Source organism: Eubalaena glacialis, chromosome 8 (genome assembly GCF_028564815.1).
Source record: "Eubalaena glacialis isolate mEubGla1 chromosome 8, mEubGla1.1.hap2.+ XY, whole genome shotgun sequence".
NCBI classification, from domain to species: Eukaryota; Metazoa; Chordata; class Mammalia; order Artiodactyla; family Balaenidae; genus Eubalaena; species Eubalaena glacialis.
In genome coordinates this window covers 104370476-104396312 of record NC_083723.1, presented here as the reverse complement: position 1 = coordinate 104396312, position 25837 = coordinate 104370476, and the positions used below count along the sequence as shown (strand labels likewise).

The 25837-nt window shown below is 49.6% G+C and overlaps 2 protein-coding genes across 2 annotated transcripts; one reads left to right on the top strand and one right to left on the bottom strand.

Moving 5' to 3' along the window:
• Positions 1–4547: 4547 nt before the first annotated feature.
• On the top strand, positions 4548–14581 carry PAX4 (paired box 4). Its single transcript, XM_061198255.1, is given in 13 exon segments — positions 4548–4572; positions 5798–5960; positions 6943–7002; positions 10750–10933; positions 11217–11432; positions 11747–11822; positions 12412–12537; positions 12726–12808; positions 13164–13233; positions 13626–13681; positions 13966–14124; positions 14458–14511; positions 14513–14581. Coding segments are annotated over 13 exon segments (1341 nt in total).
• A 5298-nt stretch (positions 14582–19879) lies between these two features.
• FSCN3 (fascin actin-bundling protein 3) lies at positions 19880–25602 on the bottom strand. The gene is made up of 6 exons (XM_061198020.1): positions 25459–25602; positions 23723–24419; positions 23265–23383; positions 21071–21230; positions 20415–20585; positions 19880–20085 (listed from the first exon to the last, which is right to left on the bottom strand). Exons 1-6 carry the CDS (start codon positions 25600–25602, stop codon positions 19880–19882), a joined length of 1497 nt encoding a protein of 498 aa, XP_061054003.1.
• Positions 25603–25837: the final 235 nt, after the last annotated feature.

Sequence of the window (25837 nt, the reverse complement as noted above, 5' to 3'; positions counted from 1 at the left end):
TCCTTAACAAGGATAATAACACCCAAAGGATTTTACTCTGTTGGGTTCCAGAGCGTGTCTTTTCGATTCCATCCCTGGAGGAAGTCAGACTCATGGTGTGGAGAGCGGCTATTGGACGATACGGGATTAGAAGGGGAACTGGTGTCTCAGAGCACTTGCAGGTGCCAAGTCTTTCCCAAGTCTGCATCTCTTTTTCCCCTTCTGACCTGATGCTGACTCCCCTGCCAATCACAGTGCTAGGACTCTCAGGGGAGCGGTGATGAAGGAAGCCTGGGTTATGAACAATTACTATCAAACTCAGGGTCCCTACGAAATGCAGAGCACTGGGCGGGCTGCAGGGGGAGCCCGCGTGCAGACCCTGCAGGGCCACCTGGCTCTCCCAGGCAGGCTCCCAAGTAGCTGATCCCCCGTGGCTGAGGTCAAGCAGCTCTAGCCAGCGTCTCCCCAAATACAGCTTGATTGGGATAATTATTATTATATATTATGAGAAATAGAAAGAAAACTGAGAGAAAGAACTCAAAGTACCAAGAGACAAGAGAAACCGGCATAGTGGGTGGAGAAAGTGAGGGCTTTGGTGAACCATCTAAATGTTGAATAGTGGGAGAAGAAAAGAGAATCAGAGAGTAAACAGAAGCTTCCATGAAACATCACTACTGCACTTTCTTCCACAAAAGAGAGAGAGAGACAGAGACAGAGACAGAGAGAGAGAAATGTGGAGCAGTCTAGGGAAGGCTAAACTAATTGATTTCATGTAGTGGAGATTTGAGAGCGTACGAGCGAGCAAGAAGTGGACCTGAGGACTATAGTAAAGCGGAATTAGGTAAGCTGAGGGTTGGTGGTGAAAGGGATGCCAGCTGGGCTGATGATGAAACCTGGGACGTGGACCATTCAAAGCCTGGTTACTGTGCTTGATGGTGCCAAGCCAGAGACAGTAATGAGACTTGATTTATAATTACCTGTCTTTACACAGCTTGTCCTCTGGGTAGTAGAGTGACTTCTGTTGGGCTGAGCAGGTGTTGCTTTGGGGGCCTTTGTGGACACAGTAAAGATGAAGAGCTCTGGATTCCTGGGACCGAGGTAAGATCCTTATCCTTGGGGAGGGAGCTTTCTTCCCCATTGCCTTTGGGTCTTGCTAAGCAGTAGAAAGTTACCCAAGCTGGAGCACTGAGCTTTCCTAGGTAGGACCTGTTACAGACATAGTTTCAGTGATGACTAGATTACATTAAAACAGTTCAGTCCCCTCTCACTCTATAGTGAGACCAAGACGAAGATCCCACAACCTTCAAAAAGCATAGAGGCAGGGGCTTCCCTGGTGGCGCAGTAGTTGAGAATCTGCCTGCCAATGCAGGGGACACGGGTTCGAGCCCTGGTCTGGGAAGATCCCACAGGCCGCGGAGCAACTAAGCCCGTGTGCCACAACTACTGAGCCTGCGCGTCTGGAGCCTGTGCTCTGCAACAAGAGAGGCCGCGATAGTGAGAGGCCCGCGCACCGCGATGAAGAGTGGCCCCCGCTTGCCGCAACTAGAGAAAGCCCTCGCACAGAAACGAAGACCCAACACAGCCAAAAATTTTTTTTTAATTAATTAATTAATTATTTTAAAGAAAGCATAGAGGCAAAGACCTTGGATCATCAATGACTCATGCTCCTCCTCCTCTTCCCTTTCAAAAGTGCAGAAGTTTGTGGATATTTCAAAGGCAGCAGAAAGATAGCCACCCCACTATCTCCAGATAAGGTGACTCTAGGTCAGAGAAGGAATTTCATATAGTAGGCTTAATGAGCCCAGAGATCAAGAGGGTAAACTGAAGAGCAGAGAGACAGAAATGACAGGAGTGCAGAATTAAGGCAGCAACGGTGGGGCTGGGAATGAATGTCCTAGGCTGGAACAGGTGAACGCAGTCAATAGATAATAGCGTTACCTGTTGGCACATAATAGTAGTAGTAATAGTAGTAACAACAATTATAGTGTGATACTTATATCGAGTGTTCTGTACATGTGCTTGATAAATCCTGTCCTCACTCTCAAAGCTGGATCTCTGAGAGAACACTTCTTAACTCATTTTATGAGACCAATATTAATTGCCCTAATATCAAAAGTGTTAAAGACATCATAAGAAAGGAAAACCGAACACCAGTATGTTTCATGAACATAGATTAAAAAAAATCCTCGGCAAAATATTAGTAAATTGTACCCAACAATGTCTAAAAAGAATCATACACCATGACCAAGTGAATTTATTCCAGGTATGCAAAGCTGGTTCAACATTTAAAAATCAGTGAATACAATCCATCACTTCAACAGGCTAAAGAAGAAAACAAAATCATTTCAATTGATGTAGAAAAGGCATTGAACAAAATCCAATACCCACTCATGATAAAACTCTCATCAGACTGGGAAAAGAAGGGAACTTCCTCAGCTTTATAAAGAACATCTACAGAATTTACACCTTAGGTTTGTTAATTGTAACAAACTGGAGATATTGAATATGGGAGAGGCTGTGCGTGTGTGGGGACAGAGGGTTGATGGGAAATCTATGTACCTTCCTCATAATTTTACTGTGAACCTAAAACTACTCTAAAAAAAATAAAGTCTATGGGTATGGTGATGCCTTTTTAGATACAACACCTAAGACATGGTCCATGAAAGAAATAATTGATAAGCTGGACTTCATTACAATTAAAAACTTCTGCTCTTTGAAAGGCAACGTCAGTAGAATTAGAAGGTAAGCCACAGACTGGGAGAAAATATTTGCAAAAAACATATCTGATAAAAGAATATTATCCAAAATATACAAAGAACTCTTAAAACTTAACAATAAGAAAACAAACACCTGATGAAAAAATGGATCAAAGACCTTAACTGGACATCTTACCAAAGAAGATACACAGATGGCAAAAAACATATGGCAAGATTATCCACATTGTATCATTAAGGAAATGCAAGTTAAGATGACAATGATATACCCCACTAGACACCTATTAGAATGGCCAAAATCCAAAACACTGACAACACCAGATGCTAATGAGTTTGTGAAGCAACAAGAACTCTCATTCATTGCTGGTGGGTGTGCAAAATGGTACAGCCACTTTGGGAGACAGTTTAGTAGTTTTTTTACAAAATTAAACATACTCTTACCGTGTGATTCAGCAAGTGTACTCCTTGCTATTTACCCAAAGGAGTTGAAAACTTATGCCCACAGTAGGTGAATGGATAAATAAACTGTGGTTCATCCATACAGTGGAATATTACTCAGTGCTAAAAAGAGATGAGCTATTAAGCCATGAAAAGACATGAAGGAATCTTAAGTGCATGTTACTAAGTGAAAGAAGCCAGTCTGAAAAGGCTACATACCGTATGATTCCGTTACATAACATTCTGGAAAAGGCAAAACCATAGTGATGGTAAAAAGATCAGTGGTTACCAGGGGCTTGCGGGGAGGGAAGGGGGTTGAATAGGTGAAGCACTACGGATCTCTTAAGGCCGTGAAATTACTCTGTGTAATACTGTACTTGTGGATACACAACTTTATGCATTTATCAAAACTTATAGAACTTTACAGCACAAAGAATGAAACTTAATGTATACAAATTTTTAAAAACTACCTAGAGGTCAGGGAATCCTAAAATGAATTGCAGAATATGACTAAATAATCTAAGTGTACTACAAATGTATGAAACAGCTTCAGGGACGGGAGTGGGGAAAATCAAGTTACTTGATTTAAGTAACTTTGGAAATGAGTGGAGTCTGTAAGACTACAGGTAAAATAAATTGTACTTACGTATTGTACAGACTTCACAGGTAAGCAAGGGAGGAAACCAGAATGATCCATGTGATAATGGATTGGAGTTGGAGACATCAGTAAGAACTCATGTTTAGTTTAATATCGATACAAATGGTTACATATGGAACTATTTATAGATATGTCTATATACATGGATTAGTACACTCATGTATATTTCTTTGCTCTGTCAGCTGAAAGAACCCAGAGGCACTGACACCCCAGTAGCAGCAAGCATACCTAGTGCCCAGATCTTTGTTTCTCATACAATTCTCCAACAAAAGGTACCAGAGCTCCTTGCAGAAATGGCTGATTCTAGGCCTGGGGCAGGAAATATACAAGATAAATAAGGAGATACTCAAACACACACAGACACACACAAAACAAAAACTGAGCCCCATGAAAATGGGGGTATGTCAAAGGGACACAGGAGGCAACTGAAAGAGCTCTTAATGGCCAAAGCTAGAACAATTTGAGCAACAAAAAAAGTAGTATATTGGATAATAATATTCCAAAGAATAAAATAAGTATCCGTAGTCCATGTTGATAGACATACATTACTGAACAAATAAGTGTGAGAGAAGTAAAAAATCTCCTGAGCAGAAGAAATCCAAAATCAATGTAGATACTTCACTCTCAAGCAGGTGAAGCATAACTCCTCACTCCTTAAGTGTGAGTTGTACATAGGACTTCCTTCAGAAAGTACCGTATGGAAAAGAGGGAAAAAGATTAACTTCGTGGGGAAACCCAATAAACACTTCCTCAACCGGATGATCAAGGTCAACATCAACAGAGGTAAGTCATGTTGACGTGTGATGTGACATGATGAGGACTGCACTTTACCTTTTTCGGTCTTCTTCTTCAAAACCCATAAGCCCAGTCTAATCATGAGAAAAACATCAGACAAATCCAAACTAAGGGATGTTCTACAATTCCTCAAAATTTTATAAGTTATAAAAAACAAGAAAAATCTGAGAAACTTGCCACAGCCAAGAGGAGCCTCAGAATACCTGGTGACTAAATGTAGTGTCCTGGATGAAGTCCTGGAACAGAAAGAGGACTTTAGGGAAAAACTGAGGAAATCTGAATAAGGTATGGACTTTAGTTATTAATAGCATATCCATATTGGTTCATTAATTATAACAAATACTAATGTAAGATGTTCATAATAGGGGAAACTGGGTATAGGGTGTGTGGGAACTCTCTGTATTATCTTTGAAATTTCTCTGTAAATCTAAGACTGTCCTAAAATATAAAGCCTATTAAAATAAAATGTATTTTAAAAATGGAATGCTATCTTCCTCCCCAGATCCTCCACCTCATGCAAAGTTGGGCGGGATGGAGTGGGGAAGATCTGCAGAGCGCAGAGCTAGCTGTCCCCAAGGAATACATGGAACGTTGGGTCACCAGGCGGGTCTGAAAACCCCAGTCAGGATGCAGCCCCTTCCCCCCAGGCAGGTCTGATGTGCATTCGGACCCAAGGACGCACTCTCCACAAGTGACGGGCCACTGAGGTCTGAGGCGCACAGTGCCAGACCTGGCAGCTTTGGGCTGGGCTCTTCCTCACCTGGCCTCCTGGAGCCCTTGGCTCTAACCCCTGAACTCCCCAGCTCTGCTGGGGGTTGTCTAGGGGAATAAAGACTCCCCACCCCGCCCGGCAAAGCCTGGTCCTAGGAGAAACAAGGGGAGGGTTGAGCTCACAGGTTAGAGGCTCGTGGTGAAAAGGAGGGAAAAGGGGGGGCATTTTCTGTGTCCCCAGTTGGGAGGAAGCGCGCTTCACTCTCTCTGTGGCACATTCAGAGGGAGGGAGCTGAGTAGCCAGTGTTTCAGACGCTGAGCGGAAAAGCGTTGGGATTTGCAAGTGTTATAGCGGGGTCTGGGCTGGGAGAGTAGGGTTGGCGGTGCAAGCAGTTGCAGATTTAGCACCAAGCTTAGGAATATCCAAGGAACTTGAAGATACCCTACGTGTTTGTAGCTGGGAAACTACTATGACTTTAAACTCGGAGGCACGTGCTGCCAGAGAGTGGTTTTGGCGAGGTGGCCAGTGCGCTCCGGAAAGCTGAGGGCTGGCAGGAGGTGGGGCTCGCTGGACAGAGGGAAGACGGGAGCCAGAACCCCACAGCCTACAGGGAGGTGCCACAGGGAGGGGTGGAAACAGCCTGGAACTGGCGTTTCCACCCCCAGTGAGTGCCCAAAGCCCAGGGTGAGGTGTCAGAGCAAAGCCGTCGGTCTCCGTTCTGGCTGCGCCCTGCCCTCTCCAGCTTTACGCACGGGCTTGTCTTGTCTGCTGGCCCCTTGAGGAGGGCAGGGGAACTCCAGCGGCCTCTCCTGAGGACAGATCTTTTCCCATAGCTACAGGGCTTTACACCAGGGGCTCCCAAGGGCAGAAGAAGCCAGTGGTCAGGGCTCTACAACAGGGCGAGGGACAAGCAGGAATGGCCATGGGCGGACTGGAGAGGGGCGCACAGGCTGGCTGGCGGGTGGCAAGACCTCTGAGTTAATGTATAATTGAGAGCAGATGGCAGGGGCTGGCGGCAGCCTGGGGCCTGGGCCCAGTGAATGAGGGACAATTAGCCCCAAGCCCGGGGTTGGGGTGGGGGGGAGGTTGAGAGAGTCAGACAGTGAAGGCAGATATTTGCTCCACAAACAGTCTGGTGCGTTGGGCAGAGGGCTGAGTGGCTGAGCCTCTGGGCTGGCTAGGCCCCCCTGCCACGGCCCTTCCTCTCTCTTCCCTCCCCCCATCACCTCTGGGTCGAAAGCCTCTGTTTGTTCAGACCCAAGAGTGTGTTGTAAAGGCGGGGGGGAGAAGGTAGTTTATGGGGGAAATCGCTGCCACCACCATCTGCCAGGTCTTGTCCCTTCTCCCCCTGACACCCCTATCTCCACCCTCACACAGCTGTCTATGGGAATAGTGGGTCTGGACATGGAGCCTTTGGCCCCCAGATGCAGGGGCAAATCAAGAGGAAGGGATGAGGCAGGAAAGGAGGACTAAGATTAGAGCTACCACATGCCTTCCTTGGGAACTCCTCTCACCCAGGCATGGCTGAGTAGAGGGACCAGCAGTCCCAGCTGCCCTGGGAGCGAATGGGCTCTACAGCCACTAGAGCGTGTGCTGTCCTGCCCCTGGTGCTGAAACCGCCTGCTGCAGTCTCCCCTGTCCCCCAGGCTCCAGGCTAGTCTGAGGATGCTAGAGGAGGCTGGAAGAGAAGGGCAGTACATGTCAGGGTAAGGTAGAAAACCCACTTCTGTGATATATTTGGCCCTGCTTTGAGAATAAGAGTTCCCAATCCTAGGATCAAGCTGAACATACGACATCAACACCCCTGCCCCCCAAACCAAAGCATTTACCATTGAAACCTATTCTTCCCCGCTCTGGGTCTAGTGTTAGAGCACCACACCCTGCTTACTTTCAGCCTGACTTCTGAGAGGGTTTCACAGACTCCAAGGTATGCGATGGACCCAAAGAGTTTTCCATGCCAGCTCCTTCACAAGGGGTCTGCCTGAGACCATGGTGGCAACAAAGCTTCCATGCTCTGGGGGCTTTGTTTCCCTTCCAAATACTGGACTCCCCACCTGAACAACAATCCAGATAACCTGTGGTGTTCTCTGTGGGAACAGGAGTGTCATTCATAACTCAGAGTCTAAAAGCACCAAATCCCTCGTAGAATGGAGCCTGATAAATCAAGAAATGGATAAACACCCCACCTGCAACCTAACTCCCTTCAGAGGCTCATTCCCTCCATCGCTCCTGTTGCCAGTGTTCTAAAGTCCAGGGTCCCCCAGTTTCCAGGCAAGAACTCATCCTGGGCATCACCTCAGTCAAGGAGCCAGTTGAAGGATTGGTGAGGACACTCTTGGGAGAACTGGTGCTATGTGATACTCTCTCTATGCGCACCGCATTCTCTCAGAGATCCATGAGCCAACTTGGCCAGTATTTAGGTGTTGGTCTATATACCCATTGACCTTTTATAGCAATACACATAGGACCCAGGGATTGACCCAGAACCCAGAAGTGCATTCTGGCTGGGAAGCTGTGTCTGTGGTTCTGGAATTCATGTTTGGGCTTCTGTGCATTCAAAGCCTTGGGGACACAGTCTGAAATTCCCCATCCTCCTTATTCCCCGTTCCCTTCAGGAGTACTGGCCCCTGAGTGGGTGCACTCAGGAGCCAGGGGGCCTGCATGAGACTGGCTCTGTACCTGCTTCAGGGTGGCAGGTAGGCACAAGGTGGGCTCTGAGGACTTCCGGTAGAAGGACACAGTGGGTCACTGGCTGTGGTTTGCCCTGACTCAGGGCCGGTGTCAGTCAGCCCCATGCACACCTCCCTCCTCCTCTCTCCTCTGCTCATGGCCTGTGACATCACTGGCTGCTCCCAGAAGGCTGCCCTCTGCTCCTGAGCACGGGCTTTCTGTGGCTCTGGACCCCCTGGCAGGACTGAAGCAGGAGCAGAGTGGAGGCTGTTAGCAGGACCAGACCACCACCATCCCTGGAGCCTGCAGGGGTCTCAGGAGCCCAGGTCAGGAGACTGAGACCCCCCCACCAAACAGGTAGCTCACCGCAGGCTCATTGTCTGCTCTGCCTCTCACGCTGGTTCCATGTCTTTGTGTGGCCAAGCCAACCTCTCTCGTCCTTTGTCTTTGCAGTCACCACCCTCCTGCCCCTTCAGCCCCCTCTCCTGCTCTCCCATCTTGTAAGGACCAGTTCTTTCATCAGACAAGTTAATATGAACATTGGAAATGTGTGGTGCGGTGACCAGGGATGGCTTTCTGTTTTGAGTTGGGGTGATTTTAGGTTTGGAGATGCTTTAGGTTTGGATATTGAACCTGAGACCCCACAGCTCCTCTGAGCTCTGATCACTCAGGGGGGACACAGTCCTATCAAGGATTCAGGGTTTGGCTGATTTTCTGAGCTTCCATCTGCCCCCACTATCCTGGCATAGCCTTTACATCCCCAGATTGACTTTCCTCTCTCTATTGCTTTGGAGGCAGCAGGGGTGGAGGCAGAGAAAGAGAGCCTCAGGATTAGAAGCTGGAAATTGCAGCTTCTGAGGAGGGACTGCCTTCTAAACCTCCTTGAGCTTTACTCCCTGGGTGGCCCCTGATTTGTGGGAACCCCAATCTCTGCCTCAGTTTTCTTTTTGGAGAAACCTCTGCTTTCCTTCCTGACTTTCTGGAAAGATGAGAGCATGCAGGGAATGTGTCTCTAACTGTCTAGAGAGGAGTGAGTAAAAGCTGACTTATCTCCTGAACTTTATCAAGTCGCTCTGGCTACCATAGTCTTTGTGAGTTTATTGTTGTTTCCCCCGCGCTGGTCCCCTCTCCCTGGTTGCACTGTAATCTCTCGGAGGGCAAAAACCTGGTCCCTGTTCTTTTTACTCCCTTCATCTTGAACAACCAGCTATGTGCTCATGATTAATACCTTATTCAGTAAATAATTGCAGATTAGTTAACTGAGCCACGATTGCATGGTTATTACAGGAAAGTTCTATGCATAAGCTATTCTCTGGGGTGACCTCCAGCCCTGCCAGGGGTCCAGGCATGAAAGGAGGTGGCTTCAACTCCCATTAGTAGCAGATAAAAGCAAGACGGACATGGTGGCCCACGACCTGTGTCCCGGGCTGCCGAGAGACTCTCTCGTGCTCACATTGGCTTCTATACAGGTCAGAGACAGCTCTCTCCTGCTTCTCCCTCTCTCCCTTTGACATGCCTTCGGTAAACGGTAGTTGCAAGAATGAGTGTCTGGTCCCAGAGACTTGACCTCTGAAAGTATGAGATCTAGACCTCTCCAGAGTTAACAGGGAGCAGCAACCCCAGCGGGTTAGAAGCTGTCAAGAGAGGTGTCTTCCGGGAGAAGCCAGGACTTCAGGCTTGTTCATCTCTACTTCCAGGGGGTGGGACCCAAGCCTCAGTGCCTGGGGGTAGAGCTGAGCCCTGGTGTTTCCCCAGACCTTCTTGGAGAGTATCAAAAACCAGAGCAAGACCCTCCCATGAGGTGCTCTGAAGGAAGCTTTCTGGCTGGTGGTTTGGAGAACATAACGTCAGGACCTGCGTGAGAGTAAAGGCAGAGCCTTGAACCTGGTCCCCAGCCTCAGACCAGGGCGATGGAGATCTTTGGTCCCTGGTGCCCTCTCTGGCTGGGCATAGCATCCTGAGCTTAGGAGGCAGGACTTGGTCCCAAGTGTATCACCTGGTGGCTGATAAGGCTTTTGAGGGGTCAGAGGCGACAGTGGTCCATTTGGAAAAGGGAAAGCATCATCCATTTTTACCTGACCTCTTGTACGGAACATGTGAGAAAGAGAGCCCTCCCACCCTCCCAGGCCCTTATCAGGACATCCAGAAAGATCCAGTCCTCTGCTGGCTCTGTGATGTTTTAATTCAAAGGTTTAGTAAAGAGAAATTGAATTTTCGTAGCCAATCTACTGGCAAACTTTAGAAACCTTATCCTCTATCACAAAACACCCCAAGACCATTCTAAGCAAGAGACTACGCCCAAAGAACCCTCGATTATTGCAGGTCCAGCTTCAAGAACAAAAAAGGAGCTCCCAGGAGGAACTCCCCTCCCCGGTCTTCCCAGTTCCTGCCTGTCTGTGAGGAGGCTCAGCCTGGAGCATGCTGCAGGACGGTGAGATGCGCAGGAGATGTGGGAAGAACAGGGTCGCACAGGAGGGCGGGAAAGGCTCAGGGCTCTGGTTGCATCCGTGTGGTTTCATCTGCCCTCAGCCAGCGTTCTGGGGAGCTCCTTCCGGGCACTCCTTCCCTGCTCCACCCTGCTGCCCTTAGACAATGAGGGCCAGTGCACGTGGCCAAGGAGCAAGGACTCACCCATGAGCCAGCTCCCAAAGAAAGTGGCATGTTTGGGGGACCCTGGGAGCAGAAGGGGAGCAGTCCCCTGGAGAGAGGATTTTCTCTATGTTGGGAAGCCAGGCTAGCGGGGCCTGAGTAACCCTCTCCCAGGAGGGTCCTCCATGCTGCAGGTGGGCTGGGGAGAGGGGAGACTTCGGGTACGATGCCTCCTTCTCCTGCCCAGGGGTCAGCAGTGTGAATCAGCTGGGGGGGCTCTTTGTGAATGGTCGGCCTCTGCCCCTGGACACCCGGCAGCAGATCGTGCGGCTGGCCGTCAGCGGGATGCGGCCCTGTGACATCTCACGGACCCTTAAGGTAGTGTGCTGGGACCTTCACCCAGTGATGGGCACAAGAAGCAGGGAGAAGCGGCCCCTTTAAGGCAAGTCTGGGGCCGTTGCAGACTCGGAGGGCCTTTGGGGCTTGGGTTGCTTCCTTGAGGGCTGGGATAGGGAGCTTCAGGGTTCCAAAGGTGAGGCTAGACTCGACTCTGGGGCCTGATTCAGTCAGTCTCACTTTGCCTTGTAGTTTCCTTCTGTCCCAGGGACACTCACCCTCTGCCCATCATGCCTCACCTGTCCCTGCTTCTCACCTGACCCAGGTATCTAATGGCTGTGTGAGCAAGATCCTAGGGCGTTACTACCGCACAGGTGTCTTGGAGCCCAGGGGGATTGGGGGAAGCAAGCCGCGCCTGGCCACGCCACCTGTGGTGGCTCGAATCGCCCAGCTGAAGGGTGAGTGCCCAGCCCTCTTCGCCTGGGAGATCCAACGCCAGCTCTGCGCTGAAGGGCTTTGCACCCAGGACAAGACTCCCAGTGTAAGTGCCCTCCCCTCCCCAGAACCGGAACTGCGGCTGCCAGACTGGTTGTCTGGGGAGGGAGAAGAAGATCCCTTCTTACTTGGCAGTGGGGCCTCCCAGGCTGGGGGATGGGGCTCCTGGGCTCTCTTCTGACCCAGAAGTTTCTCTTCTGAAAAGTGGCGGTGGTGAGACAGGTGAGAAGAAGAAAGCGTGGGGCTGAAAGGAGGCTGCCCTTGGGCCGGGACAGAGGACAGAGAGGATACTGGGGAAACATCCTCAGGATGCAACCTGGGCTGGGCACCGTTTCCCCACTCATCACCCCACATCCTCAGGTCTCCTCCATCAACCGAGTCCTGCGGGCGATACAGGAGGACCAGAGACTGCCCGGGGCACAGCTCAGGTTGCCAGGTGGGTCTTGGAGCGGCCTCCAGGGATGTTCAGAGCCAAACCTAAGCATTTTAAGTTCTCAGATCCCTTTCTTGTTCTCTCTTGGATCACCCTCACAACAAGACAATAAAGTGGGCCTCACAGGGGGTCTTATTCTCTCCTAGCAGGAGAAAATGGAGGCTCAGAGGAAGGGAAGTAACTTACCCAAGGTCACCAGCTAGTTGTTGGCAGGTCCTGGAACAGAGCCCAGCTCCCTAGGTCTCTAAGTTCACAGGATCTGCCGAGAAGGAGACAGGACTCGGCCTTCCACGCCCTCCCCTGCCTCGTTCACAGCTCCTCAGAGCATTTTTGAGGTGCTGTGGGATCAGGCAAGCCTGGCCCATCCTTGCGGCTGTCTCCCCCCAAATGCTAAGCATGCTCCTACCACGGCTTCGAACCCTCCCACCCAGTGCCCCTGCGGCGACCCCCGAGTAACTGTGGATGCCCCGGCGGTGTGGCTCTGCTCTCACCCTGCATTGTGCCCTGCCTACAGCACCAGGGACGTGGGGACTCCATTCGACCAGAGGAATCACCATCACAGACCCGCACCAGCCACTGTCTCCCTTTGCAGCTGTTTTGGCTCCAGTTCCTCCAACGCCGCCTAGTGGCTCCGAGGCGCCCCGGGGTCCCCACCCAGGGACCGGCCACCGGAATCGGACGATCTTCTCCCCAGGCCAAGCTGAGGCGCTGGAGAAAGGTGCCAGAGCTGGGGTGCACGGTGGGCCATGGAGGCAACGGCCCGGAGGCCTGCGGGCCAAGGCTGGGAGCTGGAGGCTGTGGATGCCCCTGCGTCGGGGAGTAGGGCAGTTCAGGGCTGGCACAGGCGGGGAGCGGGGCCTTGATCCTCTCCCCGCGCCCTTGCTGTGTGAGCCTCCATCTCTGCAGAGTTCCGGCGTGGGCAGTACCCTGACTCAGTGGCCCGCGGGAAGCTGGCTGCTGCCACCTCTCTGCCGGAAGACACGGTGAGGGTGAGTGAGCTCCGCCACACAGCGCGCACGAACCACAAGGACAGAGCGTCTGGGCCGGCAGGCTTCGGGTTCCGGGGAGGTGGAGACGGCGGCCAGAGGCGGAGACGGGCTTGTTCGGAGCAGGAATGAGACGGGTTCCTCCTCGCTGCGCTCGTGCTGAGCTTTCTCCCCCACTCCCCACTCCACGCCTTAGCACTGAGGAAGGGGACAGAGAGCCCAGGCCAGAGCAGGAAGGGAGGACGTCAGGGCTGAGGAAGGGTCTGCGCTCCGAGCCCAGGTCAGGAACACGTGGTGAGAGCAGTAGGTGCTGGGCCTTGGAGCGCACGGCCAGCCGCATGCTTTCTGCCCTCCTCAGATCTGGTTTTCCAACCGAAGAGCCAAATGGCGCCGACAAGAAAAGCTCAAGGGGGAAATGCGGTTTCCAGGTGATTTCTCTGCCCATCCATCCACTCACCTACCCTTCTTTCCTCCCTCCCTTCCTTCCCATCCATCCATCCATCCATCCATCCATGCAACCACCAAACATTTGCTCGGCACCTCCCATGCACCAGACCCTGTGTTAGATGCTGGACATACACAATCCCTGCTCTTCAGGGCTGCACCGCCCCCAGTTTATCATCCCTGGGATCTAATTCTTCTTCCCCAGTCTCCCAAGACCCCGCCCTGGGAAGGAGGGCAGTTTGGGGCTGTAGCATCCATCTCCTCCCAGCCCTCCCAGAAGTCATTGCCTTTCCTGGAACCTCCCTGCCTCTCACCTCCACTCCCTGCTCCCCAGACCCCTGTTCCTCCCTCTGGTGCATCCACCCTTACCTTGTAGGTGCTTCCCAGGACCTGACTGTACCAAGTGCCTCCGCAGGGACCGTCTCTGCACAGGTATCCAGGAAGAGGGGGAAGCGTGTGAACTGGGAAGACTGAAGGGATCACTGCTTGTCCCGTTCCCAGTGGGTGCCTGAGCTAGAATGCATGACTCCCCCGGGTCCCCACAGTACATGCTGCCAGAAAGTGCCATCCTCAGAGTTTACCATGTGAATGGCTCCCTCTGAAGTTGTTCAGGATACAGCCCTGGGGGTGGGGTGGGGTCGTGCAGCCCTGGGGTCCCAGTCATGCTAAACAGGAGGCATCACTGGCAGCTAAGGGTTTCCTCTTGCTTTTTCTAGCAATCCCCCGGCAGTGTGTCCACAGCAGTCCTACCTGCCCTGGAATCCTTGGCTCCCTCCAGCTATCCGCGGTTCTGGGGGACAGCATCAGACAGATGTCTGAGTGACACTCCTCCACAAGCCTGTCTCAAGCCCTGCTGGGGTAAGAATCCAGGCCAGGCCTCACTCCTGCAGGGTGTAGGGAAGGCTAACTGACTCCTTGACCCACCGGAGGGCATGGATCCCCAGTCGGGGTCATCAAAGGAACCTCAATACAGCTTTCCTCATTCTTTGCATGGCTCATAAAGTTGGGGAGACTAGTACCCCTGAGTCTATACTACCATTGACGGCCATAGTGGGCAAAGGGGCTGGGATGGAGATTCAAGCCTGTATATCCAGTGTAGAGAACCGATGTCCGCCCCTCTCCCCATCAGTGACTTTGAGGGGTGGGGTGGCAGCAACAAGCCCAAGCTCACCCTCTCTTCATCCCTACAGGCTACTTGCCCCCCACAGCCGAGCTCCCTGGATTCACTCCTGCTTTGCCATCCTTGCCCTTCCTTCCTCTGCCCCCATCGCCAGTCTTGGTACCCATCAGGTCTTGCTCTGGCCTGGCTCCCCACTTTGAGGCCTGGGATGAGGAAGGTGGTCCAGAGTGGAAAGGAGATGGGATGGGGAGGATCTGATACCGCCTGCCCAAGCAGAGCATTGCTCCTTCCTCCTTCCTGTGTCTCCTCCTCATCTGTGGACCTTGCCCTTCTTACGTGTCACCTGATTGCAGAAGCCGTGCCCACCCACTTCTCACACTGGCCTTAAGACGCTTCCAGTTGGCAGTGATAAAAACATCTTTTAAATTAGCAGTAGTTCTGTTGTCCGTCATGTTTTTCTCATGAGCACTCATAATCCCACCCCTATATTTAACAATTATAAAGTTTGCCATCGGGCTTCCCTGGTGGCGCAGTGGTTAAGAATCCGCCTGCCAATGCAGGGGACATGGGTTCGAGCCCTGGTCCAGGAAGATCCCACATGCCGCGGAGCAACTAAGCCCGTGCACCACAACTACTGAGCCTGCGAGCCTAGAGCCCGTGCTCTGCAACAAGAGAAAGAGAAGCCACCGCAATGAGAAGCCCACGCACTGCAACGAAGAGCAGCCCCCACTCACCGCAACTAGAGAAAGCCCACGAGCAGCAACAAAGACCCAGCACAGCCAAAAAAAAAAAAAAAAGTTTGCCATCTGTCTATCTATCTATCTATCTGTCTAATTTCGTTATCTGTGTAACTATATGTCTATCTAGCTATCATCTAATATATTTATGTGTCTATATAACTAGGTATCTAGCTATTATCTATCTATCCAATCTATCTAATCTTTGTATTTATCTATGTATGTTTATATCTAGATATGTATCTATTTTGGTGTTTGGGTGCTCATATACCCACATGTATGCACACATAACACATACACACACTGATAGTACCTCATGGCACGTCACCCCTGAGTCCTCCAGCATGGAGGACTGAGTCCCCTGAGTCCTCCAAAAAATAAGGGAAATTTTCTTACATAACCACAACACCATGACCACATCTAAGAAAATGTATAATAACTCCTTAATCTAAGAAGAGAGACATGAACTCCTTAATTGCCTATGTATTTTTTTTTTTGCACAACAGCACACAGAGAGGAAGTGACCCTTTTTATATTCTGCTCATCCCTTTATATGTGCTCCTGGGGCATGTTTGCTTGCTTCTTCTTGGCTGTAAGTTCCAACTCATCTCAATTTTGTCTCCCTGCAGAGAAATCTCTAGGCTCCTCCTGGGAAGCCTTGGGATACAGGGAAAGAGAGGGCTATGGGGGGAAAGGGGGAAAGAGGAGATATTTGGACTGGGGGATGGGCTCATCCCTCCAAATTCTTTCCTTTTTGAAGAGCAGGGCATGGAATGATGATGGTGCAAAGCAGGGTAGGGGGGTACTGGGGGCATGTTTGTTTACTCCCATCTGTGACAGGTACAAATGCAGAAGTTGTCCTTCAGGAAGTCTCTTTATCATCACATACTCTAGAGCTGTAGGGCTCAGTAAATAGCCACCGACCACATGTGGCTATTAAAGTGTAATTAAAATGAAATAAAATGAATAATTCAGCCCCTCAGTCACACTAGCCCCAAATCAAACGCCCAGCAGTCACATGTGCCCGAGGTTACTGTATTGGACAGTAAATTTTATAGAACATTTCCATCAGCACAGAAAGTTCTATGGGACAGCACAGCTCTAGAATGAAATTCCGAGGGTAATAGAGTGCAGCCTGCCCCGCCCTGCCTTCTCTCCCCTCAAGCTGGGGACCCTGCTGGACAGACCGCTCAGGGAAATGGATGAGGTTTTGTGGGGTGACAACATTCACAGTACAGCTGAGGATATGCCCTTCACTTCAGCAACAAAACTGACCTCAGCAATGGAAGCAGCTGTCATCTGAGGCTCCATGGCTGAGCACCATTCAGGTGGAGGATGGATGACCACTTTCGGGGAGCAGGGCATACCAGTGTGTGTGTGTGTGTGTGTGTGTGTGTGTGTGTGTGTGTGTGTCCCTGGGCACATGCATGCCCGTGCATCTGAGTGTGTAGATGTATTTATGGAAAGCTGAGGAAGGGGTTCTCCACTAAATGACCCCCAACGTCTTATCTCTGAAGACTATATTCCACTCCACATCCTTGGCCTGTTCTTAATGTTCTGCAGGAAAGGAGATGCCCTGGTCTCTAGTGTTTGCAACCTTTTTTTATTGGATTAAAATGTTTACAAAATTCTTTCATGTTCTTGAGGAGAGACATACCTACAGAAACTTGACATCATTTTCCTCTATCCAAACAGAATCTCTCTCATGTTCCGGTTTCAGGTTCTCTTCTCAGTGGACTTATAAACCAGGCACTGATTATGGGATGATGCAATAGGGGTCAGGCATCACTGGTATTTGAGAAACTTTTAGCAACTGTCTGCATGCTGCTTTATATAATATTGGGTTAACAATGAGAACAATTTTCCCTCTTCCACTCCCTTTCAGTTCTGATTGTGTCAAAGAGAAAATTTTCATTTTGGTCCTACTCTTTAGCCCCTCTGTAACAGTTGCTAATCTACTTTTTTAACAGAGGGAAAGGGAGTCTCTGAGCCTTGGTCAAAGAAGGGAAATCTAACTAAGACTTGAAACATCACTTTGTTTTCATTGTATTTCTTTTCATGGTCACTTTCTATTCATGGCAAGTGATTCTGGTCTTCCATTTCATGATAGTGATCAAAATATCCCTTTTAAAATAAATGTACTTAAGAGTGTATGTCAAGAAAGACATTAATAGGGTGGACGGTAGGTAAATAAAAGCCAAAGTTATGAAGACAGTGCAAGAATGACAGTCATTTTGGAAACTCTGTTTTGATGGAAAGAGCCATGGACGTTAGGGTCTACTCTAATTGAAGAATTGCATCAGAGATCCCAGTCATGGGCAAATCACTTCAGCTCCCTGTAAATGGTAGGCAGTGATGGGGAAAGTACCTGTTGTGTCCAACTGATTGGATCAAAGGTAATGATAAGGTGGGACGGTTGGTAAGCTTTGGAGGGAAGGTGGGCTATAGAGGCATAAGCTGTTATGATCATTAATAATCCTTCCTTTGTTCTAAGCCAAAAGAACATCTAGTCATATCTGGTTTCTGAATCCTTCAGGGCAAGGCTGGATCCTCATGGGATCACTGGGAAAAGTCTAGTGGTTCTGGAGGGGATGCGGAGAATCAATAGAAGAATAGGTTACCATTTGGTCTCCCCTCTTCTGGATAGAACTTGGAGTGACCTGAGGTCTCAGTCGCCACCCACATCCACACCCCTACTCACAAGCCAGAGGCACACCAGGGTGTTGGGGGTGGCCTTTTGTGATGTATTGTTGCTTGAAACAGGTGTTTTGCTAAACTGGGTAGGAAAAGTTGTGTAACAGATATTCTTCTCATGGATCTTGACTCTGGGGTTCCTGTTCGATTTAGTGTAGTAGTTTCTCCTGGAGGATTTGGATTTTGGTAGGTGGCATCCCATGGACCTGGGAGGCAAGTGGAAATAGGAACCTTCAGTCGGTCATTTGCTGATCTTTGGCTTTTAGGAAAAACCTGGTGAGATCCTGTGTGAAGAGAGAGAATAAAGTGATTTGTTCCATTCTTGATGAGGGATCACAAGGACAGAGGTGAGGTTAGTTTATAGGAAAAGGCAGTAGAAGTGATTTTTTAAAATCCAATGAACGGTGCAAAATTGCATCAGAATTCACAGGGAGACTACAGTCAACAGGTTAGATTTACTAAGAATTCAAACTGGATCGGGGGAGACGTCTGATGGAGTGAGAGTGTGCTAGGTGCCAGGCTGTTTACTAAGCATTTCACTATCATCAGCTCATGTAATACAATAATACCACGAGATAAACACTATATTCCCATTTTACCCACAAGAAGCAGACTTTGAGAGGTTCATTTGCCCAACATCAAACAACAAGTTTAACTGATAAACATCGAATTAGAACCCAGTTCTGAGTCCAGAAATGAGCTCTTAACCACTTTGATACACTGTCTACTAGAATGTTAGGCCTGGAAAGAGCCTGAGAAATTTAGTTCGATCCAAATACTTCATGGAATAGATAAGAAAACATGCCCAGCGGAATTTCATTGTATTTTCCCCAGTTTGCCACAATTAAAAGGTTTGTGTAGAAAACTGGTAGAAAATGAAGGAAAAGAGTGAATGTACACGGGGATCTTTATCTAGAGGCATATGGTCATTGAACCTTCACACCACTCTATGAAATAGATATTATTCCCATTTTACAGATAAGGAAACCAAGGCCTAGACATGTTAGAGCAATTTCCCTGGGGTTACAGAGCTAGTAAGGACCACACCTTGTTAGCTTTGGTTCCAGGTCTAATACAATATCAAAAGCTATCTCTTTCTGCAACATCCTCATGAGTTCCCAAGCCAGGAAAGCGAGGTCGATTGTGAAGGGACAGGGCTAAGAGCACTGAGGTGCCCTGAAGAGTTGTGAACAGGGAATGATGGAATGGAGGCAGCATCTTAGGAAAGTGAACTTGGGGTGGAGAAGATATCGGGTGGGAATGGGCCTGGCAGCAGGGAGTGCTGCTGGGGAGCCCTTGTTGCAGTGTAGGTTCTTGGTGGAAAGCTTGGAACCACTCAGTGGCGACGGCAATGAAGAAGGAGCAAGCACTCAAGAGGCATTGTTAAGGAAGTACCTGAGTTTTCAGGGTTTGGTGAAGGGAATGTAAGGGAGGAAGGAGAGATGGTGCTGGGGTCTTGAGCCTGAGAGTTTGTGAGGATGGCGGTGCCCTAGATGGCCATGGGGAGGGCAGGAAGGATCACCTTTGAAGGGGAGGGTGAGGAGGCTGATTTGGAGGGGATGGCAGGATGAAGTCAAGTCAATTGTCAATCAGGAAGTTGGAAAGAGATGAGGTTAGACTTCAGGAGAAGGGTCAGGGCTGCAGATAAATATCTGGGTGCCATCAGCACCCCAAGGATCCAGGGGTATAGGGGTAGAAAGTGCATAGGGTGGAAAGAATACCCCCCAAAGTTACCCGTCTTCCCTACAAAGGGGGCAAAACTCCACACCTTAATGAAGAGAGAGCTACACAGGTACGCTTCATCCTGTTCCTTGCAGGCTGGCTGGCAAGCACAAGTGTCAGCGTGACATAACAGTGAGAAACCTAGATCTGACTCCTCTCTCCAGCAAGTCTAGGTCTAGAAGCCCTGAGAGAAAAGGCACAGACTCGCAATGAATGTGTGGAGTTGATCCAGCTGTCGGATAGAAGTCAGCCTGGGCTGCATTTTGGTCTGACTGCCACCTGCCCCCCCACCCTCCTCTCTTCTTCTCTTGCAGCTCCTGCTCCCAGACCCCCCGGTCCTTACACACTTTACCTTACCTAGAATTCCCAAATACACTCCTTGGTAATGTCTTCACTGTCTGCCAACAGGGTGCCACTTCGGTCAGATCGCATGTAGAAGCCATTGGGTGCCAGCACCGTGAGCAAGTTGCTGCCCTGAAGCTCTATACCGAAGTTGAGGGCAAACTTTCCCCAAGGGCGAAAAGTGCCAAAGGATGTTATTGACCAGAAGGATCCACCCTGTGCTGGGGAGGGAAGAGCTCAGGTTGGTGGGCCATTCTGGAGGAACGTCTCCCTCAGTACAGCCTCTGAGGAGGCTCCCAGGAGGCACGCCACCCCTCCCAGACCGCCCTACACTTCCTGTGTTGGCAGGGCCCTCTCTAGAAACACAGGAGGGCTGGCTTCTGTTCTGCCCCCCCCACCCCACTCTGGGGGCCTTGAAGTGTAAAAGCAAACAGAAACTCTGCTTTTCGTTTTATGTAAGTAGGCCCTGAGTGGCAGGCCCTGAAGTCTGAGTTGGGGCTAAGGCTGGGTTAGACCATGAATCCAGGGGTGAAGAAGAAGAGCTACTCACCCTGGAAGTGGTAGATGCCCTGGCGGCAGGGCAGCAGGTGAATGCAGTCGGGCTGATCCATATTGCACTGCAGGAGGTCATGTTCTGACGAGGTGCCCACATACCCATACCGTCCCCTCAAGGCGAGGAAGGGGCGGTTGGCTAATCGAATCCCAAATTCCTCATTTGGGCCTGAAAGAAACAGGAAGAAGTTATCTGGATGGGCTGCCTCTAGGTGCTTTCCCAGATGGAAGCAGGAAGACGGGCACTAATGGCAGAAGGGCGTCATCAATTATCTTAATATTTAGTGAACACTTACTATGTGCCAGGTCTCACGCTAGGTGCTTGTGAAATGTTTGTGAAAGCACATAGTACAGCGTGGAGGCCAAGAAATTTTAACATTCTTCCTTCCTTTGAGATGTGTGAATCTATTTAATCCTCAAGATAATCCTGTGAGGCAGGCAGGTTGGCTGTCACCTCCACTGACGATGGAGACAATGAAACTGAGCCTCAGAGAAGTGGTTTGCCCAAGTGATGATGAAAAGTCAGCAGATATTCAGCAGATATACAGACCCAAATATTCTGACCCCAACTCCAGTGGTCTTTCTATCATAACCCCCGCTCCCTCTGAAAGCGTCTCTGACTTGGAATAACCTGGCAAGGGCTGCTTCACTCACCTGGAATGGTGGCACTGGCCATCAGCAGGCCATTGGCTGCGATGCCCAAGAAGCGTCCACTGGGAGACTGCAGGATGATCCTGCCACAACTCCAGTGCATACGAAAGAAGGTTTCAGACTCCAGCTGGTGCCCATCAGCCATCACTGTCCTATGGCGCCTCTGGAGAGAATATTGGGAACAGAGAAGGGAAGCAAGGACCCAAAAATCTCAGCTTTCTTCTCAATATTTTTATTCTTAGACCCTCTTTCCCACATCCCACCCTCTAGCTTTTTTAATTCTCCCAGGGTACGCTTATGCCTTCAGATGCTTTTTGGAAAACATGTTGTGACCTCAGCTCTCCCACTTCTCCAGTCTGTGCTGTATCCCATATGGAGAGAAACGAACCTTGGCCCAGACTCCAAAATCATTTCGAAATGGATCATAGACATAAACGTGAAAGCTAAACTATAACCACAGTTTAACTATAAACATCTAGAAGAAAACGTAGGAGAAATTCTTTGCAACTTTGGGGTAGGCAAGGATTTCCTGGTGCAAGAAAAAAGCACTAACCATTTATAAAACGGAGAAATTGGACTTCATCAAAATTTAAAACTTGCTGCTCAAAAGACACTATTAAGCAAATGAAAAGGCAAGCCACAGATTGGGAGAAAACGTTTACAATACATAAATCTGGCAAAGGACTGATGTTAGAACACACAAAAACCCTTACAACTCAATAATAAGACAACCCAATAACAAATAAACAAAAGATCTGAATAGACACCTCACAAAGAAGATATACAAGCGGCCAATAAGCACATGAAAAGATGCTTGGGGACTTCCCTGGTGGCGCAGTGGTTAAGAATCCGCCTGCAATGCAGGGGACATGGGTTCGAGCCCTGCTCCGGGAAGATCCCACATGCCGCGGAGCAACTAAGCCCGTGTGCCACAACTACTGAGCCTGCGCTCTAGAGCTGCGAGCTGCAACTACTGAGCCCGCGTGCCACAACTACTGAAGCCCGTGCGCCTAGAGCCTGTGCTCCACAACAAGAGAAGCCACCGCAATGAGAAGCCCGCGCACTGCAATGAAGAGTAGCCCCCGCTCACCGCAACTAGAAAAAGCCTGTACGCAGCAACGAAGACCCAATGCAGCCAAAATTAAAAAAAATAATAAAATAAAATAAATTTAAATAAATAAAGGGCAGCCACCAAAAACACTGGAAAAAAAAAAAGAAAAGATGCTCGACATTATTAATTATAAGGGAAATGCAAATTAAAGCCACAATAAGATGGCATTACACATTTAATTTTAGAGTGGCCAAAATTAAAAACACAGACAATACCTAGTATTGGAAAGGATGTGGAGCAATTAGAACTCTCATACATTACTGGTGAGAATGTAAAATAGTACAATCACTTTAGAAAACTGCTTGACATTTTCTTAAGAAGTTAAACACACATTTATCGTATGACCCAATAATTCCACTCTTACGTATTTGCCCAAGATAACTGAAATCGTAGGCCCACAAAAAGGCTTGTACACGAATGTTCATAGCAACTTTGTTCATAATGGCCCAAACTGGAAACAACTCAAGTGTTCATCAACAAGTGAAAGGATAAGCAAATTATGCTTGTGTTTATGAGTAGAGTTATGGAATACTACCCAGCAATAAAAAGGAACGAACTACTGATACATGTGACATCATGGACAAATTTCAAAAACATCATGCTGAGTGAAAGAAGCATATATACTGTACTTACTGTATGACTCCATTTATATGAAATTCCAGAGTAAGCAAACCTAATCTATGGTGACAGAATATATACCAGTGGTAGTAGGGAGGGCAAGAGGGGAGGGGATCTGACTGAAAAGGGGCAAGAGGGAATTTCTGTGGTGATAGAAATATTCTCTAACTTGTGATATGATTGTAGCATGATTGCATACATTTGGCAAAACTTATTGAATTGTACACTTAAAATGGGTGCATTTTATTGTATGTAAATAATGCCTCAATAAAGTTTAAGTTTTTTTTTTTTTAAAGAGGCCCCATTGAATGAAAGTGGGCCCATTGGATGAAAATGAATGTTTATTGACAAGCACCTCCACACTTTACCTCACCATCTGATCATCTGCCTTGAAGAAGGAAAAAGTGTGTCTGGAGAGGGAGAGCTCAGGGCTTAAGAGTTCTCTTACTCAGAAAGTCAAGGTCTCACCTGGGCTAGGTAGCAGCCATTGGCTGAACGAAGCTGCAAGGTGGGGCTCTTGTTGTTACATTCAAACTGGAACAAGGACATCGGGGTTACGTGCTCAGAGGCGGCACACACCTCCACGTCTGCAGAGGAAGAACACATGAGAAGAAGCCTGAGTCTGGCCTCAGCCTCCGTCTCAGTCCCTCCTCCACACTTCATGGCTGGCATTCCTTCTGCTTTCCCTCCTCGGCCTTCATCACCTTTGGCTGGACCATAGTGGCCTGGAGAAGACCCAGGCCACTTTCTCTCCAAGCCCACGCCCCTGGTGTAAAGCCCTTCTCCATGGCAGCAGAGATCCTCTTGGGACCTCGGGATCTCCCTTATCATTAGTTTCAAAAATCCTCACTGATCCTAAACACACTTTCCTCTTTTCAGCAGCCAGCCCTCCCTCCCTCTATGGCCGTGTTGGACCCAGCACTTGCCGTAGACAACGGAGAGAAACTTCCGAGTCTTGGACCTGAGGCTGACCCAGGTAGGGCAGTGCTGTAGGATGAGCCACTCCTCGCCCCCATGGGGGTCGGAGCCCAAGCTCAGGAGCAGGCGTGTGCCCTGTGGATACAACATGCCTCCTTCTCCATCACTCAGCGCCACAAGCCCTCCAGGCCGCACTTGCATGTGGAAAGCTGTCTGTGTTGAGGGTTGGGAGACCAGGCGGTCTAAGTGGGACAAGAAGGTGTGTGCAGAGGTCTCCAGGTGGTAGCATCCATCTTGGAAATGCAACAGGAAGCCACATTCCTTCAGGCAGGGAACTGGTGCGTCCACCCAGACTCGGCCCATGGTGGGGTCAGCCCGGGCATAGCAGTGGTTGAGGGGGCTGTAGAGGATCACGTGGACGTGCAGGGCTGGCCGGGGGGTCCACATGTGGTAAGCTGAGAGGACCCGGGAGGTGCAGAAAACATCCTCGCCATCAGATTCCAGATAACGACCACTGATGATGCACTGGAGGGTCCATTTGCCACTGCGGTGGAAGCGGATTAGGAAGCATCCATGATGGCTTGTCCTTGGCCGGCCATAGCACAGAGAACCATCCGCCTCGCACAGAAGGTAGAAGCCCTGCAAGCCTCTTAGTCGTACCACAGCCTGTGTGTCATGCTTATTGCTCACTAGGATCTCCCAGGTCTGGAGGCATTGGGAGGGAGAAGAAGGAAATCAGTATTGCCGAGAGACTAGACCGAGGAGCCCTTCAACTATCACCCCTGGCATCACTCCAGCACCTTCGTTGAGGACAACCACCTTCCCTCCACATTGGCCTCCTTGCTGTCCACTCTTCTACCCTCTCATCCAGTGGTAATCTAGAGATCTCAGGGCTCCTCCACCGCAGGAGCCACAGGGCTTCTCAAGATCCCAAGAGACGTTCTAGATGCCCACTCCTCCAGATAATGGAGGATAAAACTCCCTCTCTCTCTTCCTTGGTTGCTTCCTTAAATACCTAACTTTCCAATAAATGCTTTTGTTTAAGTCTTACTTCTCTCTTTCTCACTGTTGCCCCTGGACAGCACACTCAGCCAACACGTCCACCCCCCAAAACCACCTCTCCACCATGGCAGGAGAAAAGAAAGACCTCTTACAGGCAGGCCCAGGCTCCGGGGATGAGGATGGGAGCACAGACAGTCGAGATGGAATTGTCTGTTTCAGCTGTGATCAACCTTGTTATAAGCGAGAGGAACTTGCCACTGCCTTGCTCTATAGCACCATCCCGAGAGGTGCCTACATCACTCTCTAAAACGAAGACCAAATCTCTGAGGGCTTCTAGAGTACCCTAGTCTCAAACTACAACCGGAACATAGACTTTGCAGTAACTCTGCTGGTCCAACTTCCCGGACGCCCACAATTCTGCCTTCCAGCCTGGGCTCTCCACCTCTCCTTTCTGTGATAACACAACCACTGTGCTGGGATAGAGGGGAGGGAGCAGCCAGAGCAAGACAAGGTAGCAAAGCCAGGGCTGAGGCTTCACCTGATAGAATTAGGTTTAGGGAGGGGGAGAGGGAGCAATGGAGACCTGTGAGCAAAAGCCTGGCTTGCCCTGACAATGGCAGAGGCTAGTAAAGTGATTAGGTTGAAAGTGTATCCACACCACACACACACACACACACACACACACACACACACACACTCACGGCTTGGGAAAAATGGTTCCAGTGAAAGTTTGCTTTGTTACCTGTCTCCGGCCCAAACCCTTTGCAGTAGCAGTGACAGTATTCTTATATGTCTCACAAGTGAGGTAGGATCCCGCCCAGCTGATGAGCCCAACCCTTAGGTCCTCGGCCTTGGGTTGTCTTGGCATCCATTCCACTTCATCCATGGTGCCGGCACCACAGGTGATGACTCAGTCCGGCCCAGCCTTCTCCCCAGTGGTGAGGTTCTACAGGCCATAGGGCCCCGAATCAGGCCGTTAGTACCCACCGGAAGATGTTCCCAGAGGGAACTTCCTAGGCAGAGGCTGGCCTGGGGCCAGCACCTCTGTGACCCGGGAGCATTGTGACTGTGAGGGTTGCCTCTTATCCCACCATAGAGGAGAAAGGGCACTGGCTCAGCAA